This window comes from Micrasema longulum, unplaced genomic scaffold (assembly GCF_059751315.1).
Source record: "Micrasema longulum isolate JH-2025_06_02 unplaced genomic scaffold, ASM5975131v1 h1tg000428l, whole genome shotgun sequence".
Classification (NCBI taxonomy): Eukaryota; Metazoa; Arthropoda; class Insecta; order Trichoptera; family Brachycentridae; genus Micrasema; species Micrasema longulum.
Genome location: NW_028277628.1, coordinates 371,390 through 393,224, shown reverse-complemented (window position 1 = coordinate 393,224; position 21,835 = coordinate 371,390). Strand labels below are relative to the sequence as shown.

The 21,835-nt window shown below is 31.7% G+C and overlaps 1 protein-coding gene across 3 annotated transcripts; it reads right to left on the bottom strand.

The window, feature by feature from the left end:
- Window positions 1-9: 9 nt before the first annotated feature.
- On the bottom strand, window positions 10-20,885 carry LOC148281642 (protein phosphatase 1 regulatory subunit 36-like). Of its 3 annotated transcripts, XM_088226384.1 has the most exons (10): window positions 20,714-20,885; window positions 18,645-18,735; window positions 18,227-18,292; window positions 16,830-16,961; window positions 15,225-15,369; window positions 13,984-14,109; window positions 12,344-12,575; window positions 5,537-5,713; window positions 4,500-4,595; window positions 10-1,251 (listed from the first exon to the last, which is right to left on the bottom strand). In XM_088226384.1, the coding sequence occupies exons 1-10, from the start codon at window positions 20,806-20,808 to the stop codon at window positions 1,134-1,136; spliced, it is 1,278 nt and encodes a 425-aa protein (XP_088082510.1). In that variant the 5' UTR covers window positions 20,809-20,885; the 3' UTR covers window positions 10-1,133. The 3 variants fall into 3 exon arrangements, with proteins under 3 accessions (XP_088082510.1, XP_088082512.1, XP_088082513.1); XM_088226386.1 differs by lacking the exon at window positions 18,645-18,735 and having other exon boundaries at window positions 20,714-20,850; XM_088226387.1 differs by lacking the exons at window positions 15,225-15,369; window positions 16,830-16,961; window positions 18,227-18,292; window positions 18,645-18,735 and having other exon boundaries at window positions 20,714-20,846.
- Window positions 20,886-21,835: the final 950 nt, after the last annotated feature.

Below are 21,835 nucleotides of genomic sequence, written 5' to 3'. Positions count from 1 at the left end.
AGGAAAGGAACGAATAAAAAACCACCGTCGTCATAAAAATTACGAAACTGGTAGAAAAACAGTAGTTTTATGTTTGTTTTAATAAATGAACGTCATAATATGTAATAAAACAACGATAAAAAGGAAGAAAAAAATTATTAGACAGTTATGTTTTTAGTAATACATTGTACATTGCTTTGCCGGGTAGAAGTCTCTAGTTAAATTCAGTAATTTCTCGATTTTAATAGTCACATTATTCAAAAAATTTAAAAAAATCATTCTTTATCAGTATTCTCTTTCTGAAAATAATGGTGCATACGGAACTGGATTGGTACTCCAACCACAGCGTATATAGATCATTTTGCTTCATCAAGTAATATGATAGTCCTAAGCTTCGGTTCCAGTCCAGGGATTTACTAAAAACTGAATGAATACACAGAAAAAATGATGTCGACAGCAATAAATAACTTCTAAAATTTGCTGTTGTACATCAACAAGTTGAGGAGGTAATGAAACCACCCGAAAATGGTGGAAGGAATAAACCATTAAGATAACAATAACCATACTTACTGACGAAGCATGGAAGGAAATCTCCCCATCATATATTAAGGGCGGACGTATAAAAATATAAAATATAAAGACATCGCTATGGAAAATAATATTAAAGGTTTAATCGAATATATTAGTCGTATGGCCATTAACGAAGGCTTTGATTGTGCTGCGGTTGAGAATATTATAATCGTACTGAAAGCCTACAATGAGCCAATGACCAACGAAACTCTAATAGAAATAAACTCCGATAGTACTCATAATATAAGTATTTGCCAAGAAATGGACGGGAAATCGGTTCTTGCCCGAAAACAATTAACCGTAAAAGTATTTGAAAAGGCCCCTTCACTCCACAATCGATGTCTTTATTTATTACAGAAAAACAAATGAATAAGTGCTGTATATAATAGCATATTTTGTAATATTTGTTAGGCTATAAATAAGTTTTATTTTTATGAATAAATAAGTGCGTTTTCATTAAATAAAATGAATTGTTTCTCGCAAATATCACCCATAGATGACTCTAGTTGTGTACGAAATTTGTTGAGTACGATTTAGTCAGGAATATTATAACCCCCGTACTCAACAAAACACGGCGGTATTATCTAATTCTTTTTCTTTTTCGGTTTGATATATTTTAACCATCTCATCTTCTGCTTTTTGTTGATCGGTCTTAGACGATTACTTGGTGGAAAACTAGGGAATGTGTCGGTAAGAACGTATCTGAAAACAAATTTATATTTTAATACCACTTTTAGCCATTTGCAGAGTAGAACATTATATCATGGAATCTGCGAAAAAAATATTTTACAATACAGCGGTATTCGTGTACTAAATTATTAATTCTAAAAAATAAACACAAAATGCTTGAAAAAAATAATCAAATCCAACATGAACATGATCACAATACAAGAGAAAAGATTCCAGACACCCATTTAGGAAAAAGACGAAGTAACAAAATTCAATTTTATAAGACACTAAAAAAATAAAATATACGGTAAAACGTCAAACTAGTTGAAACGTGAAGACAAATGTATGTTGTAATAACTTATATTTACATATAAGTTATTAATTTAAAAAATACTTGGTACACTTCCACTTATTTATTTTGACCAATTAGCGCTTTCACCCTCTAATGGGCATCTTCAGACTGGTGAATATTATACAGTGTATGGATAATTTATATAAAACTAAATATTATCTTAAGCGTAGGTACACCGCAAGACAAAAAAAAATACGAGTTTACCTGCTACCGCGCCCCTTGACTTTACTGAACCCTTTTTCTAAGAAATCCTTTATCGATACCTCTTTCTTTTGTTTAATAAATTAAGGACACTATGTGTCACCTTTCTACAATATTTACATTTTAAAATGTCTCAACAGTCTTGTTTTACCCGCGTTTGAGTGAACAAAACACAACAATCATGGAAAGTGCAAAGCAAATGTCGATTGCGATAAAATCCAAAATAATCACATTGTCGCAAGAAAACATATCTAATTGTGAAATATCTCGTCGAGTTGGGTATTCAGAAGGTGCAGTGAGGTTTTTATTTAAAAAAATCCAAGAAACTGGATCCATAGAACGGAAAAAAGGATCGGACGGGGGCGCGTGACATCTGCCCGAGATGATCGCTTAATAAAAAAAATTGTTATGCGCGATCGATTTTTAACGGCACCTGAAATACACGCAGAGGTGCAGTCTACCAGCACATCAACATTTTCAGTAAAAACAGTGTCCAGGCGGCTGTTGGAGCATGGTTTCCAAGCACGGAGTCCCGCAAAGAAACCATTACTCACGGACAAAATGAAGAAGGCTAGACTGGATTGGGCGAAAGAGCACCAGAATTGGACCTTGGAGGATTGGCAAAATGTTGTTTTCTCTGATGAATCAAAATTCAACCTTTTTGGTCCAGACGGCAGAAAGATAGTTCGACGAAAACGTGGGGAAAGATATCATCCGTCGTGCGTCACTCGAACCGTTAAACATTCACCCTACGTGATGATTTGGGGGTGCATGACAGCATACGGTTTAGGACCTCTAAATTTTGTACAGGGTACGATGAATGCCATTCAGTACAAAAAAGTGTTAAAAAAACATATTATTCCAACAATCGAGGACATTACGCAGTATACCGCGGACCCAATTTTTCAGGACGATTCTGCGCCGTGCCATAGAGCCCGCACTGTGAGTACAAATATATATATTTTTAAATGCATTTTGTGACCACATGATAAATAATTTATTGTTTTTTTATAGATTAATGAATTCAAGGAGAAAATTGGCTTAAAATCGTTGACGTGGCCCGAGAATAGCCCTGATTTGAACCCGATAGAAAATTTATGGGCGATTATGAAAAAAAAAGTCGGGAAAAAAAAATCAAAAAACATTGAGGAATTAAAAAAAAACTTAATTCAAGTTTGGGAAGAAGAAATAACATCAGAAATTTTAGATTCGCTTTACGCTTCTCTAAATAATAGAATTTTACATGTTATAAAAAATAAAGGTGAATTCACTAAGTACTAAATATTTTTAAATGTTATAAATATGTTTAAATGTAAAATACTTTAATTTAAAATAAAGCGATAAGAACCTACTTCTTAAATATGAATTAAAAAATAACATGTCTTTTATTATTCCATCACAAACACTCGACCATAAATGAACCGTTATGGGTCTCTAAGGTTCGGGTAATCTGATACCTGATATATAATGGCAATTTCTAAGTACAATTCATGAGTAAGATTTTTTATTTTAACCTTGAAATAACGAGTAGTCATCACATATGTCAAACAATATAAAAAAAACTAATTAAATATCAAGAATAATTCATTATATGTCAATTTTAGTTTTTTTGAGAACTCGTAAATTTATTTGTCTTGCGGTGTATGTACATTTAAAAATAAGTTGAAAAAAATACAATACGCAATATTGCAATGGAACAGAGTGAGACAAATGAAAATAGCGGAATATACGAACTAACATGTACTTGTCCTGGTTCATATATAGGACAAAGCGGGAGAGCTATTAAATATAGAGTAAAAGAACATTTAACTTCACATAGATTAAATAACGACTCATCAAACTATGCATCACATTTAAATGAATTAAAACATAATTTTGATAAAGAAAAAAACATAAAAATTTTACATGTAGGACATAAAGGTCAAAAGTTAGATAGATTAGAAATTTTGGAAATAAATAGGATAAAAAATAATTGCGATAGAATTTTAATAAATCAGCAGAATTTAAAAACTCACCCTTGTTAGCCCCCTTAGTTAGACCCTGTACATTGTAATAAAACAAAAAATATTTTTCAAAACATAGAATATCCGCCAACACGTGTTTCGATCATTTGTCTCACTCTGTTCCATTGCAATATTGCGTATTGTATTTTTTTCAACTTATTTTTAAATATACCTACACTTAAGATAATATTTAGTTTTATATAAATTATCCATATACTGTATAATATTCACCAGTCTGAAGATGCCCATTAGAGGGTGAAAGCGCTAATTGGTCAAAATAAATAAGTGGAAGTGTACCAAGTATTTCTAAAATTAATAACTTATATGTAAATATAAGTTATTACATCATTACAATGGAATTCCATCAAGAATTGTCAATAAATAATTTAAATTAAACATATGTATGTGTTAAGCAACTTATAAATGAACTATATTTGCAATGATATTATTATAGCACACAAAAGAATATGTTTTTGAGTGCCCTACTTCATGATATGAAACAAAAAAGTCCCAAATTACAAATAATATTATTTTTATCTTAATAAATTTTTAAGTCCATCTGTGTTCATTTCGTGTGTATTTTATCAATCCATAAATGTCTCATACCAGTTTAGCCGCCACAAACTGTGAGGTACACTAATAACGATTGTCATAAAAAATGTATTTGAAATAAGCCTCGTAAACGATCTCACTAATTTTTATAAATTATATTTTTTGTAACTTACGAATCGCTAACACAGGGAACTTCAAACGTCCCGCACATGTGCACAGAATATTTCGACTTTTTAGAGACGGACGAAATAACTCCTTTCAAAGCAACACTGAAAAAATATAAAGAAATTATAATCCATTCACTTATTTATGTTGGTATGACAGAGTAAAAAAACCAAAAATATATTTTGTAAAAAATAATACATTCAAAATTTTATACACAAAATCCACTTTGCTAATTAAATTTTATAAAAAAATTTAATTAGCAAAGTGGCGACATTATCGAGTCTTTTTTTAAAAATCAAAAACTTTGTTCCAAAAACGGAAAAAATTCTAATGTATGAAGCCTATGTAAAAACTAAAATATGTTATACGCAACTACTATGGAGAACAGGATATCAAAATGACATAAACAGACTACAAAGACAACAAAATAAAATGTTAAAGTTATTATATGACCTTCTCTATCTAACTGCAACTAGAGAACTTTTTAAACAAACTAAGCAATTAAATATAGTTGAACTCTTTCAACTAGAATCATTAAAATTTATCCATAAATTATTAAACTTGTAATAAATTGTAGTCAACATGGACATTATACGAGAATATCAGACAAATACCATATGCAACTTTCTAAAACAAGACAAGGACAATCAAGACTAATGAACCAGGGACTGAAATTTTACAATAAAATACCAGACAAAACTAAACAAAAGACTTAGACAAACTTTTCAAAATACGAGAATATTATTTTGAACAACAGAGTATGAATGTAAAATGTTTATATTATTTTTGTAAAATGAATGTTATAATTCGTAAGGGTTTATAAAAAATTTGTCAAATAAAAAAAATCATCATCAAACTCTCATGGTAAATGTAACATGCATATTACATTGTATGTTTTTGTAGATAGTGCAAGTATAAAATAATGTTTTTATTTTCTTTGTAATGGAGAAAAAGTAAAGTAAGCGAATTGAATTACAACAAATACAAAATCGCACTTTGTTTTTATTATTTTCACTCATATAATGTAATCGTGATATAACCATACCTGGATTGTGATTTGCTACCGGTGCCAGTTTTGCCTACCGAAATTTCTCTCAGCATCATATCGAACTTGTTCCTCGGCTCTCCCAATATACCGACATGGAGATCAATCGGGATTATCTTTTCCTCGGGGAGGGAAAACACATCATCCAAATATTCAATTCGCAAAGTGGACGTATCTCTGGAAAAAAATATGTAAAAAAAACTCGAGGAGCCTAAAACGTATTTTATTCCATTATACTGAACCAATTTTTTATTTTTTTAATGAGATAACTTATATTCCAACTTCTTTTTGGCAGCATCACTCTCTTACCCGCACATGATGGTGCATAGGGCACTGTATCGGAACTTAAATTGCAGTGTGTAAGCTATCATTATTTTAATATACGCGCAAGATGCTTGCGTTCCAGGGGCTAGTCTAGGTGTTCAATCACAGATGTTTATCACGTCACGTCGATTAAAAGTCCTAAACCAACACTTATCACTAAAAAAAAATTATCGCGTTGATAATGACCTTGTCGGTCATTGTGCAGCCATTGTGATTGATCTGCTGGGAGCATATAAAATATAACATTAGAAAACCACCGTTTAATTAAATCCATATTTCGCATTGATATTGCTGAAAGTCGAACTCAGGACCTGAGGCAAGATAACCAAATGCATTTAATCAGTTTACCACGAGGCAGACTAAATTTTACAAATTTTCGTTTTTTTTAGATTTTTACCTGAGCGAATTTATCGAGTCGGAAACATTTGTCAAGGGTTCTGGCTATTTTTCAAAAACAAAACTTTTACAAACAGAACTGTATTCTGATTTTTTTTAGTTATTTGTGTTGATATCCGTAAATTTCACGAATTGCACAAAAAAAATATTTATTTGCGTCGCTACTTCTAAAATATCAAAGGCTTAGGAACAAAGGCGTAACCGATACGAACTCTACTCCGACGGTTATCAATGATTTGAGAAATTCCGTTCAGGCAATTTGAATCTTGAAACTGAGCCACCTAAATAAATTGAAGAAGGCGTATGCCAAGCAGAATAACACCCCTGACACGTGCCGTCAAGTGACGTAAAATATGAGCTTAGAAGGATATCATAATCTGATAATTAAAACAAATACATCAGTTGTATGCGACTATATTAGAGGACGCTATGTACGAGTACACTTTCGAGGAGGCGTTGGACAGCAAAACCTGGATACAATAATTATTTATGGACGGTATAATATCCAAATATCCAACTATTTAAAAAAAAACATATTGGTAAAGTTAATGGGCCTTACGTACCTGGTATAAAGTTTTGCCTCGGCATAGTGGTAGAAATTTCTACCATTATGCAAAAGGCATAACTTTATACCCGGTTTATAATTAATTTTATATATTTTTATTTCACGTTTTACATAACACTTTTGTTTTTTGTATTTAATATATACTTATGGTGTCAATATAAATGTCAAAAAAATATAAATGAAAAATTCATATTTATACTGAAATCCGCATAGATATATATACATAAATAATAATAAAATCTCTCCATAATCTATTTACAATGCAATGGGTATTGCAAATCCGTCTAACTTCTTGACTCTAGATTCTGCCTCTTTTGGGCTTCCCTGAGATTGCCTTAAGTACTTTCATCTCTGACGTTATGAGCAGTTTTTTAGTCTATCTATTTAGTTTTTCTATTTAGTTTTTCTACTAGGTTTTTCGTATTTTTTATTTTCTCTCTATGTATCCTCATCTCTGTTGTATACACCATGATTTGGTCTGACACGCGTTTTGTATATCCGAATTATGTTTCCAATAATCATGTGTTCACTGTACTATACGACATTTCTTAGGCATCCAGATGTTTACTAACTGAGATGTCTCATCATCACCATGGCAGCATCATCTGCATGGCGTGTGATGTAAATGACCTTATTTCCCTTAGTAGATTCAATACTTTTTTTTATTCTTAAAAGCGTTTTTTTTTATATATATTTATTATGCTTGTGTAAGAAAAGGTTTTTGGCGAATATATTCTTGTGCTATATTTAGTTATAAAGGTGCTAAACTTGCTTTGTTTCTTTGTTGTTCTCAATATGTGTTATTTTCAAAATGTTAATATTATTTATGTCCCGAATTGAGTTGTGTTAACTTCTGGGAATGTAATTCAACGTATTATACTTGTAAAATACTTTGTGTTTTATGATTTATAAATAAAAAAATAATAATAATAAAAAAATAAAATAAAAAAAACAAAGCAGAACAAACAGCTCACATATTTTTCTACTGTGCAGACATAAGTTTAAGTAACAAGGTACTATCGTAGGCACCTTTACACCGGTAAGTTCCCGGTGGCCCAACATAATAAGGCCCAATAGGTTATCCACAAATAATTTATTGGGAGTCTGATTTTTTCTGGTGTTTGCAATGCTTGGTGCCATGATATAAAATGAGAATTAATTTCATCACAACTCTGAACCGTAATAAAAGAGTGTATTTTCACAAGTCGGAAATAACGTTAAAAATAAAATATACATATTAAGAGCGGATCTTGACGATTCTAATAGTATTTTTTGGGTTTAAAAATAAACACCATAGAATTAAGAATAGTCCAGAAACCGTATACGCACATCAAACAGAAGGCGACTCAACTACTCATAAATGAGAAGGTTTAAGTTTTGACCAATTAGTTTCATTGTAGACGTCGCTCAGTACGCAACTCCTGATTTGAATTCAACTATGCTGTGTTGTGTCCTTTTAAAGTGTAGAAATACTGCTAGTATCTTAAAGAAACAGAAAGGTATCACATTTCATGTGTAAATAGCAAACAAATGCTTCACTTAAAAATTGAATTATTTTCAGATTGTCGAAGAAACAAAATGGAAATTTCGTTAGTGTTGCCAGGGTAGTAAATTTTTTTACCCTACTTTGCTCATCTAATAAAAGAACTAATGAAAATTAGACCTTGGATTAAACAACGCCGTGGGGGACATTTGAACGATATTATCATTAAAACATCAAATATAATTTAACATGATATAAAAATATCCGTTTTATGTAAAATAAAATTTGTTTTATGCATTAAGTTCAAAGTTCATTAATTCAATTACTCTTTTTAAATGACCCTTTACTTATCTACTCTGTTGTGTCAATCAATGCTTCCGCGTGCACAATAAAATTTTAGGGAAATTAACAGTTTTTTTAATTTTTTTTTTACCTTACATTTGTGTTATGATCATTTTTTTACCATCAAGCAACATTACGCGGCGACATCACGAATGCGCGAGGCAAAAGTAGGGCATAGTGGGGGGATTATTGAACACAGTCCGATGTATTCAAATATGATTCTACGCTCCTTCTGGACTATACTTTATTCTATGATAAATACATACAAAACGGTCCGCAGATGGTATCACGTCATTTTGACATCACGTGTTATGACTGTCAACTGTGCTTCTAATGAACATCGCGTATAAGTTTGGCGTCAAAACGTCATTCGCGCCGTTTGTCCTACATGGCGGGAAACGTCTCGTTTTCGGGTAATTCAAAATATGTATATTTTAAATTTTAAACCATTCTAGAAAATTTATCCTACGTTACACAAAAAAAAAAAAAATACCGGTATCATCGTAATTTATTGCTTATTTGAAAAAATTATTTATTGTTTCAATACAAGGACGAATAATATACTTTTCTGCATTTTTAATTGAGTCGGCATTCACTTCGTAATACTTTATTATGAAAATAAAATTTTTCTGAACTTAAAAAAAAACTGCAAGGAGCTGAAATGCTCTCTATCTATTAAAAACGTTTTTTTATATAAACAAATTTGTTAAAGTGATGTAATTTTCGTGCATATAATAACTTTCGCTAAACTACATATGGTAAACATAGTTGTTGAAGTATGTCCAGATGTTTGCGAACATGCTGAATTTCCTCCCTAGGGAGCTATTTAGATCTTAATTTGTGCAACAGGGGGAAAACATTTTTGAGAAGGTAATATGTAAGTCTTGGCATTTACAGGGCTTATGACCTGTCATTGGATGACTAAGGTAACCACTTTACACACTGTGTAACTGTGTTCCTAGGGAATTCAGCATGTCTGAAAACATTTGGACATACTCAAATCATTGTTGAATCAACTAACTGGTATAAGGAGAAGTATAAAAATTGGAAAATTGTTTTCAGGCGTTGCCTGGTAGGTAAATTGGTTCAGCCAGACTAATCTCACCCATATGATAATGGTTTCAGCTCTTTTACTTCACAAAAGTCAGCATATGGAAGAGTTGAGGAACTGTGGATGTTTAAACATAGCCAAAATATATCCTTAACAGATATCCACACTGTAGTTAAAAGTAGTTTTCACGCGCCATTGTTCTCGAACTTTGCAACAATGGTGATTGGACTCATAAAGGTAATAAATCAAAATCAGTGATCGAACATCCCATTTCCAAGACAAACCAAAACGATTTTTTCCGAGTACCTTAGCCTTGTACATGACAAGTAAGGCTACTAAATCCAGGGGTCCAAATATATATTTAAAAAAAAAAAAAAAAACATAGCCAAAATAGTGGATAATATATAGTGTGTAAAGTGGCTAATTAAACCACTCAATTAAAAAAAGAATAAAAATATTTGCGTTCTTATGATTTACCCAAATATTTAATTTTGAGGTCTATTTTCAACGAGTTGTAAATAACTCACTACTAGAAAATGGAATCAAGTTGGGGTAGAGTGGGATTCGAACCACAGACCTTTGGTCCGTGAGTCAGAGACACTAGCCACAGGACCACAACCCGATCATGACAGGTCATAAGCCCTGTAAATGTCTAGACTTCCATATTACCCTCTGAAAAAAAATTTCCCTTTCTGTTGCAACATATTTAGTAATGGTTGGAATTTAAAATAGTTATTTTGTTAAAAAAATGGTATTTATAAAAATTAATCAATGTGAGACATGGTTTTATTCATTCATATCCCGAAAATACGTTGTAAGTTCTAAAATATTGTGTGTTGAATTTGATTTATTATGTTCCACGTCGTTATGCAGTTCAGTACAGTCGTTACAATTGAAAAAATAAATTACACAAATCTATTACGCAAACTAACGCGTAAATTTTAGGAATTCACTCGGTCACGGTTACGAATAATGTTTACACAATTTCTTACAGTGATTCGTCAAAAGAGTTCATGTGTGCAATAAAGTTATAATTTGCATTAAATTTTAATTAAGAATTCAAATTAAGTAAGATGGTACCTAATAGAAAATAAACAAAGAATTTGCTGATTAAATCCAAGTAATTTTAAAAATAATTTAACTCATGAAAATAATAATGTTATCAAATTGAAACTAACGGTTCTAGAGCCATGTTCCGTTATTACCAGGTATTTCTGCCGAGGTGAACATATTCGAAGAAAGAGTATGGGCATTTACAGGTATTATCCTCATAGTTTAATGCGTAACCCCTATCACTATGCAAAATGCAGTTTCACCAAGAAATGTCAGTAGAAAAACCCCATATCACTATGTTGCATACAACGCAAGCGATGTTGGTTTGTTGGTTAGCAACCATTTTCTTTTGTTTGACAACAAACACATAACGGTTCTGTCAGATGCTTTTGTCGGTGTGCTTGGCTTTGTTTGTAAATAACTTGGATATTTACGTAATAATTAATAAAAATCGACTATGGTGAATTGCAGTATGTTTGGTTGCAACAGTAGAAGCGTCAAAGGTGTTAAATGAATCAGTTTTTACAGGCAGTTGATTTCGAATATTTTCCTATGATTTACATTGATTTTTGGTATTTATTGTCCCGACATTTGTTTTATGTTGCTTAAAAACTTTCTTATATTAGTAATTTTAGATACTTTTTTTTCTCAATTAAGGCGATAAATTTGTGAATTACTGTATGTTTACTGTTGATAATAACAGTTGATTACGGGCAATATGTCAGGGCCGCACTAGGCATCCATATAATGTCTTAAAAACTAAAACGCCTATTTATATACATTTTAAAAGTTTACTGTAATGATTAGAATGATTAAAAATAAAAAGTAAAATAATGTTCATTTTAATTCAAGTGAAAAATATGTGTTAATATGTAGGTACGTCCTGTTTTTTAGCATTCCTAAAGATGACAATACGCGGCAACAATGGATTTAATGAATTCGATTTGGCAGTTCTCGACCCGAGTACAGCCCATTATTTTGCTGTGAACTGTAGCTAACTTAATACTTAATAGTCATAGAATGGATTTCCTACGTTTAGGCTCCTCTATAGCTTGGCGCATTTTTACTCTGAGCGTTTTTATGCTATACGACTTGCTGTCAAAATAATGTTTATATTTATTATGTAACTACGAATGAAAGATAATTTTAGTTGTGGTATCTGTTATGCCTATTTGCCTTAGTAATATATTTTGTATGAAATTTTATGTTGACAGTATTTTTTCAAAAACATCGTCATATCCATTTCCGTACCTAGTGGTCCATAGGACACTGCATTGGCACTATAATCGCAGCGCATCTGGAATTTTTTTTTTACATGAAAACAACCCATATTTCACATTCATCGAGCCGGGAATCGAACACGGGATCTTAAGCTAGGTAGGCGAACGCGTCAACCAATATATTACGAGTCAGACTTATGTGCACTCGATTTTACTTTTTAGGATTTTTTACCTGAGAGTACCCCCTATCTGTCAAAAAAACTCGTCCAGGATTGTAGTTTTAATTCACATACAGAACTGTATTCTCCATCTGCCCGGACACATAAAACTAAAGATGCCTCATTTTTCAAAATAAAAGTTCGTATTTAATTACCTTTTGTATCCAACTTCCCCAATTCCCACGTGCCTGTAGTCCTGGGGATATAGAAATAAGTCCTTCGCAACAGGAGACAATATGTTAAACTTGTCAATAATTTGTGAAACACCTTTCCTTTCTCTATAAAACACTGCCTTCTCATACTGGGACAGGTCAGGAGTATTACTGCTTGACTTGTGCAATGATAAGTTGAATAATTGGCTTCGAAACATTCTGTTCAGTTCGGTGTCTGTAAAAAAAATTGTCATAGTACGATTTTTAAAAGAACGATAGTCCGACATTTGGGTAGCATTTGATTTTTTCGATCTATTAAAATAATTTTATGTGTTTTGATTTAATACCTTTTTTGTTAATTCATAATAATGATTATTTATAAAAATCCTACTGAACTGCATATTAACAAATTGTACAGTACATACTTCAATTTTATATCTCTTACATAGGAATACGTTTACTACTAATATAAATTTCTCATACTGTTTAAAAAAAAAGTATTATACTCAGCTAAAACATCCCACCGATCCTTACATAAAATAACTAAATAACTAAACAAAGTTTTTCATTGAAGTAAATTTAATAGAATAAATGTTTTTTTTTTTAAGTAAACAAATAAATAACTATCGCTTTGAAGTAAATATAAATATTGTACATTACAAGCAAGGTAAAATAATAATTCAACTCACATATTTAAAAAAAAAGAAAAAGTCTTCTACCATATTAATTTAGTTATAACATTTTGTGATAGCTAATCTATTCACACTTGTAAACTTTGTGTTATATATATATATATACATATATATTTTTTATTGGTTTATTTTTTCATACATATATTATTTACATATAAATATAATACACAAAAATACACTTTAGAAAAATACATCTTTAAATTAAGCTATAACATAAATTGGAAAAAATGCCCACAAAGACTTCAGCGTCTGAGAGTGGGCCATTCCTTTTTTAATTATTAAAAAGTTTATAGCACAAAAATATGGCATGACATGACCATCAAAAGAAAAGAAAAGAACAGAAAAACCAAACTAGCATGTGCTTATATCACGAAAACATGATTTATTCGCAGGATAAATGCTTTTGCTGTATATTTGGTGTTGCATGTTCACTATGGCCAAACTTACTAATTCTTTGCTCGATGTATTATTACTGTATCTTTTGTTGTAAACTTTTTAAAATCATTTTTATCTTGCTGTAATACCACTCGTCAATGCGCTTTGTAATTGCACGACTTTTTGTGACGCTAGCCTTCATAGTATACCTAAATTTAACCTTAACTGTAAACAGGGTCTAGATTATTAACTGCCCATGCGCTCTGTAACTGCAGGACTAGATTCTATTTGTAAACAATTATTTATAAATGAAAAACACTGCTTACTATTTTTTTGTGCATGGGGGCTAGATTTCTAAATGTCCGTGCGCTGTGTAGCTGCAAGACGTGTTGTAATCTACCTCTTCATAAAGTTAATAAAATTAAGGAAATGGGAAACTAGAATCCCAATCGCCTATGCGCTCTGTAGTTGAAAGGCGTGTTAGGATACTTATTATTCAGCGCCCTTGAGGTGATTTATACAAAAATGGCGCTTTATAAATTGTTCTAAATAAGTAAATGCTTCAATTTTCCTTACCAATGGTATCAAAACGAGGACGAAGCAAAGCTATCCAAACAATCTGTATACTAACTCGAATCAACATTTCTGTGTAGCGCATCTCGACACTAATCATATTTATTCTTGGTTTTATGTCACCGTCATCTAAAACAGTTTTAATAAATCAAATCGTTAAATACGAATTAATTAAACTTGTTTCGATTCAGAATTGCCAAATTTTAACCTCCTCATCTACTTCAACCGTATCTGGCAAATCAAAGGAAGTAAAATACATATATTGAAGTGATGAGAATCGAAAGCAGTTTTGATGTCTCGGTGTCTGAAATTTAAAACGCTGTAAGGATCAAAGTTTGAATTTCGACAAAGTCTAAGGTAGCCTCCGTGCGGTAATGGCTAAGACAGTCGACTCGCCCACGGAAGGTACCGGGTTTGCTTCCCGGTAAAAACACACAAATTTAATATGAGTCTGGGTGTTTTGTGCTATAAAATTCACCCCTGTAATTGGGCTCCTGGCCTGTTGGCCCAAAATTAAAAAAAAAGTATTCTTGATAAACTAGCTGAAAGACGTTTTACGCTCAGCTAAGCTGCATCTGCAACAATCAAAAAATGTATTATACCAGTAAGATCATTTATCACACGAATTCTTTGGGATAGATCTTCCAGCTTTTCGTAGATCTCTTCGTGACTTAAACAGTGTGGGATGAAGTTGGATTGGTATGGTTTAGCTCGAAGTCTTATGTCTTTTGTTTTTATGAATATATTGTATACCACTATTGTATTGCCCTTGTTTGTCTTCGCTACGTAGTTTTATGCTCTTTTTGTTCAGTTTCTTGTACTCATATTTCTTCATATAACTGTTATAATTGGCTTAGGCCGTATATACAATAAATAAAATAAAATAAAAGAAAGATGCTATGCAAACAGCACTAAATTCGCAAGCCCTACGGCATGGAATGCTCTTTCAGCAGAAGTGCGAAACTGTGAGAGCGAAGTAAAGTTTCAAAAAATAAATCCTCGTGTTCTCTTAACCATTTCAGTAAATCTTCAAATGATAAATATGAAGTTTAACAAAAATTTTTACTTAAATATTGATTCATAACAAATTTAATACTGCGTACAATCTCTTTTGAAAAGCGCCCTTGATGTTGTCCTTCAGTTATTCGTGATAATAATAACGATACAGTATTCCAAATTTCCGCCTATGAGAGTATAAAATAAACAATATACTTTACAATAAACAATTAATAGTTTGATATTACCGAGGTGAAGATACAAAAAATCTCTGCCAACAAGACTTCTAAAATCGGCTAAGTTATTTTCCAAAGTTTTTTCTATGACATCGCTCTGAGGTAACCTTATTTTTTTAGCGCCTTCTGAACATCGACGCTTCATTATTTGCACTACCTGTTTAGAGGTTAAATACGTGTCAGAGTGTTCATATTTATTAGAAAAAATAAAGTTACAAACACAATTTTATAATTCGAAGTTTATATTAACGCGAAAATAGGTAAAATACTCGTATAAACTTGCTAAAAAAAAAAACATTTTCCATTGTTTTAATATGAAAATTTGACCACAAACTAGTTTCCATTGTCATTTATTAGCAAACAGATACGTAGGTATACGAAATCATTTGAATGACTCCCATTGTTTGAAATATACACATATATATGAAAGGATAGTTGTTATTCACTTATTCTTGTTCTCATAGATGTATTTCCTTTTCAGTGCTTGTTCTAGATACCAAATTTATCATTTGACCTCTGACATCACAACAAGTTAAATGTTATATCCATAATATTAATACTCAAATAAATGCAATGGTTTGTTTGTTTATTTGTCCTTCTTTCACGGCGCAACGGAGAGATGGATCAAGGGATTTTTTTGCATAAGGATAGCCGAAGAGGTGAGGTGACCTGTGTCTCATGGTTCACAAATTTCATCTCAAAATAATAAACATATTACTTTACATAATTGAAATACATATATACTATATTCTTATGCATTACATTACTTTATACTTGTTTTTTTATGATATGTTTTTCATTATTATTATTTTTAAATTCTTATAATTAATTGGCTATGCATTTATAATTATGTCGTTTAAGTTCTTTTTGTTGTTGTTGTTGTGTTATATTAGTTTAGAACTACTTATACTGTAACACATAAAAAATATCCATCTTAGAACAGGCTGAGCCATGTTAGATGGCAACTATCCTAACCAGAGGACGCTCCGTAATCATGTTCTAATTTACTAGTTTTACATAGACTATAGACTCACTGGTATTTAATATGTATACTTATAAAGTAAGTAAATAAAACATCTCACTCCGTCGGGGAAAATTTTAAGTAGAAACGTGAATTCTTGATGGAAAGTAATAAAATAAATAAATAACGATGCTACTTCCCCATAGACTGAGGGACCGTAGTATTTTTTGCATAGTGATATTTGGAGGACTGACAATCGATACTGTCTACTTTTTATTCCAAAAAAATAATCGGGAAAATTATTATTGTTAAACGATAAAACTAGTTCATTAACTTATTTCCCCGCAGTATGTACCACGCGAGCGAAGCCGCGGGTAAAAGCTGGTAATTTACATTTATACATTTTTTTGCAAAGTGCATTTTTTTATTTATTTAAAAACAGTATTTTTTAATAAAGGTAAAATGGGTTATTATTATATTTAAAATTAGATGGATTGAATAACTACTGAACCGATTTACGTGCGGCAACATGAAGATCTTCGCTATGAGCATATATCGTCAATTTATTAAGTAGAAAAAAGGTTAGGAGAGTAATTTTTAATAAAACATATTTACTAAGCGCATAGGTACGGTAGTAAACATAACCAAATAATTACCTGCAAGTAAAATTGAGTATACGCAATTAGACTTCTGGTAAACCTTTCATACGCGGGAGTGTGAAATGTGCAGATTAGTTTAAAATTTAAATTTCCTTTGGGCGCAGTGAATAAAACAACGTCTTTGATATCCTAAAAAATACATTTGTATTTAATTTTTCATTTCATTTTAAAACAATAATACCTGTAAAACTTACACAAAAACATACAAAACCAAATGTCCACAACATGTGAGCTTCAAGAAAAATATATCAATGTTTCTTTTAGTGTCTTGATGTTACTGTTATACGGTCCGTACATGTAAGATAAAGGATTATTCCAAGCATTAATGGGGTCCGCATATACCTGGTTTATCAAACAGAATTAGCTCTGCAGCCTACGCTGTTAACAATTAATTACACAGCCGAATTAATATCTCTTCTATAGGCATACGTCAGGGATGATTTTGATAATTCAGTGACTGTGCCGCTCCATCTTGTCGGTTGTCGTCCACGCGACCTTGTCCCTTCGACACTTCCCAGGAGAATAGTTTTCTCCAAACTATCAGAGTTTCCTCTGGAAATATTCCCAAAAAACTGCAGGATTCTTTTTTCGCACATAGATGTTAGTCTTTCTCCTATGTCTAGTTTCTGGAGAATAGATGCATTCGTACGTCTGGCCGTCCACGGAATCCGCAGCATTCGCCGCCAACACCACATTTCGAAAGCTTCGAGTTTTTTCTTTTCAGATTCCCTCAGTGTCCAACACTCCACACCGTACATGAACACTGAGAAAATCAAGGCGTTAACAAGTCTTTTTTTGGTGTTAATGGTTATTCTGCGATTCTTCAAGATCTTCACCTGCCGACTCATAGCACTTTTGACAATACCAAGACGTCTTAGAATACCTATAATTTGTCACATTAGTTCTTTTTTATAACTTTTATGTATTAAAGTAAAATTAACATTATTTCATGTTTTCTCGTGGGCCCGTATGCGCAGATTATATTACGTTAATTTGAAATTTGCAGCTTGTTAGATTGTGTGATATAAATTAAAGTCAAACCAAGTCATACTAAAAAAAAGACTAATTAGGCTATTACTAAAACTAGATCACTTCAAAATAACTAAAACTAGGTAACTGATGCATTTAAATAATATTATGATGATTTGAAAGCACGACTTGTCAATTTGTGGCATTAATGGAGGTGTATATACAAAATGTGCTTTTAGTGGTTAACTCAAAAATGCTGATTTCGAAGATACCTAGTTTTTGTAATTGCCCGAAGATATGAGGGTGAAAAAAAATCAGATATACCTAGATTTTTATGCACTTTTACACTAAATAAATACATTTTACAATTACAATGAAATTAGACAAAGCAATAAATTAGACGAATATGAGCATTATGTACGTACCTGTATTGTGATGACATCAGGTTTTCCTTCTTTAACTTTTCGGTAAAACTTTTTTTTAAACATAACCTAAAATGAAAAAATTCTGTCATGTTGAATAATAACAAATATTTACTCAAAAAATATTTTTTCTGTGTCCGAGCATCTGAAGAAAACAGTCCGGCGTGTATAGATCCAAACCAAGATCCCGGACGAGTGTTTTCTAATCGATGGCTAAAAATCCAGTTCCTGGTATCCCAAGCATGGTAGGTGAACGCGCCAACCCCTACATTATGAGGGGTACGTATTTCCATTCGATTACCCTTTTCAGAATTTTCCTGGGAGCAGCATCGAGTCGACAACACTAGTCCAGGTTCTATTTCACACACAGAACCGTATTCTTCATCGGCCCGGACACAATATTTATGTAAGGTTTATTTACTTGTTCCAAGAGATCCACATCTAGTCTAAAGCTTATATCGTCTGATACGGGAGCATATGGCTCATCCTCTTCATCAACGATGATTTTGTGACTATAAAATACGAATGCAATGACATTTTGCGTAACAGATAGAAAATCATGATACATAATTATGTAGACTTTTAAGTTACTAACTTATTAATTCATTGATAAACAATTCCATTATTTAATAATTATTAATTTTCGTGTCCCGCCTTGCTAGAAAGTTCCGTAATAAGTCAGGACTTCACCCTTGCTATCAATATTCCCCATAATTAGGAAAGCCTTTTCCTTTCCACCCGACCCTATCAGTACCTAGGTACTAATCTGTGTATATATATTAGTTAAGTATATATTTACACCTGATCAGGGGTAATTTAGAATACCTGAAACTGGTAGTGTTATTATATTTAACTCGTATGTGGTAAAAAAATTACAAAGTGTTTTATTTGAAATAAATAGACTACGGGGTTTTTTAAATAACCGATTCATGTATGTAGCTTGACAATATTCTTTAGGCTTATAAGGACAATAACACATTTGTGATTCTATAAACCAGACGACTCTGGTCGTGAATCGTACTATAGTGCAGGAATAACCATAGAATCATAATATACCAGAAGGCGTGAAGAATCATGTTTGCGTACATCGCACTGCGTCCAAAAGCCTGACATCCCGCCTGCGCGCATGCGTGAAGTGGCCGCGTAATGTTACGAGACCGAAAATAATACATTATCATAATTTTGTTTGTTATGTTTTACCACAAAAAATATTTCACTGACTGGACTATTAAAAAAAAAAAAAACAGGTTATTAGGTTAACGTAAAAATATAATTAAACAATTATTCGGTAAAAAAGTAAATTAATACAGTTCAATACTGTACTGAGGTTTATTAATAGAATGCCAGGTAAAAAAATCGAATACCCTGGAAAAACTGACAAAATGTCCACCTTGTTTTATCTAACAATCTGACAGACTGTAAAATAATGGGATTCTGAAATAATGTCATTTGTGAATTCGCTACTTACACATGAAATGTGATCCCACCGCATTCCCTTTTAATCCCATCAGTATTTAAAAACTTACGAACGACATAACACGGCATAGTTGAATTCAAATGGGTTGTTGCGTACTAAGGGATGTCTACAGAGTAACTAATCGGTAAAACGTAAAACTACTCGTTTATGAGCAGTTTAGTCATCTTCTGTTTGATGCGCGTACGCGGTTTCTGGACTGTTATAATTCTACGGGAATAATTTGAATACATCGGACTGTGTCCAATAATCCCCCCACTATGCGACACTTTCACCGCGCGCATTCGTGATGTCGCCGCGTAATGTTCCACGATGGAAAAAAATATAATCAAACATAAATGTAAGGTAAAAAAAAAGCAATCTGTTAATTTCTCTAAAATTGTATAGTTCATGCGGAAATATTGATTGACACAACAGAGTAGATAAGTAAAAGTTCATTTAAAAATAGTAATTAAATTAATGAACTTTGAACTCAAAATATTTAAAAAAATATATTTTACATAAACGGATATTTTTATATCACGTTAAATAATATTTGATGTATAAAGACAATCTCGGTCAAATGTTCACCGCAGAGATGTTTTATTCAAGGTCCAATTTTCATTAGTTCTCTTATTAGATGAGTAAAGTAGGGTAAAAAAATTACTACCCTGGCAACACTAACGAAATGTTCATTTTGTTTTCTTCAACAATCTGACAGATGGAAAAATAATTCAATTTTTAAGTAATGTAATTGCTACTTACACACTCATTTGCTAATTATACATGAAATGTGATCCCATCCTGTTTCTTTAAGATTCTAGCAGTATTTCTACACTTTAAAATGACACAGTACGGCATAGTTGAATTCAAATCAGAACTTGTGAACTGAGCGACGTCTACAAAGAAACTAATGGGTCAAAACGTAAAGCTACTCATTTATGAGTAGTTAAGTCGCCATCTGTTTGATGCTCGTATACGGTTTCTGGACTTTTCTTAATTGTATGGATTACGGAAACGAGGTAGAGAAAAATTACCTAATAAACTTTAAAATGATTTCATCAGTATCCCACATCCAGTGTCCATCTTCAAATTGATTGATTCGTTCATCATCATCTTCGTCTTCGTCCATTGAAATACTTAAATTTATAAGAAGCTAAAATTTCACGCTCACTCAGAATTTTTTCTCAAATGTCAAATGAAAACAAAAGCCGGACGATCTCGCTTTCATTCATGTAATAAAAAAAAACATTTTCCAAATGTTTTTGAATAGATAACTGGAATCTACCCATCAAACAAATTCAAATTTACAGTGTAGGTATTAAAATAGGTTCACTTTATACAGTAAAAAAACATTGACATATTTAATTAAATTTTATTACAATGATGTTTTAAAATATTTACATTATTTCACATCATGATGTAACCGATTATGGCACAACACGTGAAGAAAAATTATCACGTAACTTGACATTTTTCGATGATTGAAAAATCAAGGATTTCTCTCACATTTTTTGAAGTATTTACTTTTACGATTAAAATAACTTGAAGATATTTTTTTAAAAATATTTTGAAGCTCTAAAGCATAATGTCACATTAAAATGTATGTAGGTATACAAAATAATAATCTTTTATCTTGGAAAGTTGAACGTTGGAGCCGGGTTGTAGTCTCGTGGTAGTGTGCGGACTAACGGATCAAAGGTCGTAGGTACAAATCCCACGCTACCACAACTTGCTTACCGTTTTTCCAGCACAAGTTATTTGCAATTTTTAGGAAATGTTATAAAAATTTTAATATTTGGGTAAATAATAAAAACTCAAATACTTATTCTTACAAAAAAAAAACTTACTATAATATTTTCATAACACAAAAATATATACCAATTTAAATATACATACGATGCAATAAGATTACGTTTATTATAAAATTCCTAATATTATGATTCTGCACTATTTAGAAAAAGTAACATTTCATGGCATATGATTTATTGATGAATCTAAAAAGTTTGTGTTTTGCGCAGCTTTAGACCAACGAGAATTTATTATCATAAAATAATATGTTGGGCACATAATTTATGTATTTATTTATTTACGGTTCCATGAACCTTTAACATAATTACAATAAAACCAGTGAAAAAAAAGACAACAAAAAGAACAAA

Coding starts and splice junctions, on each gene's coding strand:
- LOC148281642 (XM_088226384.1), bottom strand. CDS start 20,808: ATGGACGAAGACGAAGATGATGATGAACGAATCAATCAATTTGAAGAT. Junction 14,110..15,224: donor TTTTTTGTATCTTCACCTCG/GTAATATCAAAC, acceptor AAACTGTTTTAG/ATGACGGTGACATAAAACCA. Junction 5,714..12,343: donor GGGGAAGTTGGATACAAAAG/GTAATTAAATAC, acceptor ATTTTTTTCCAG/AGATACGTCCACTTTGCGAA.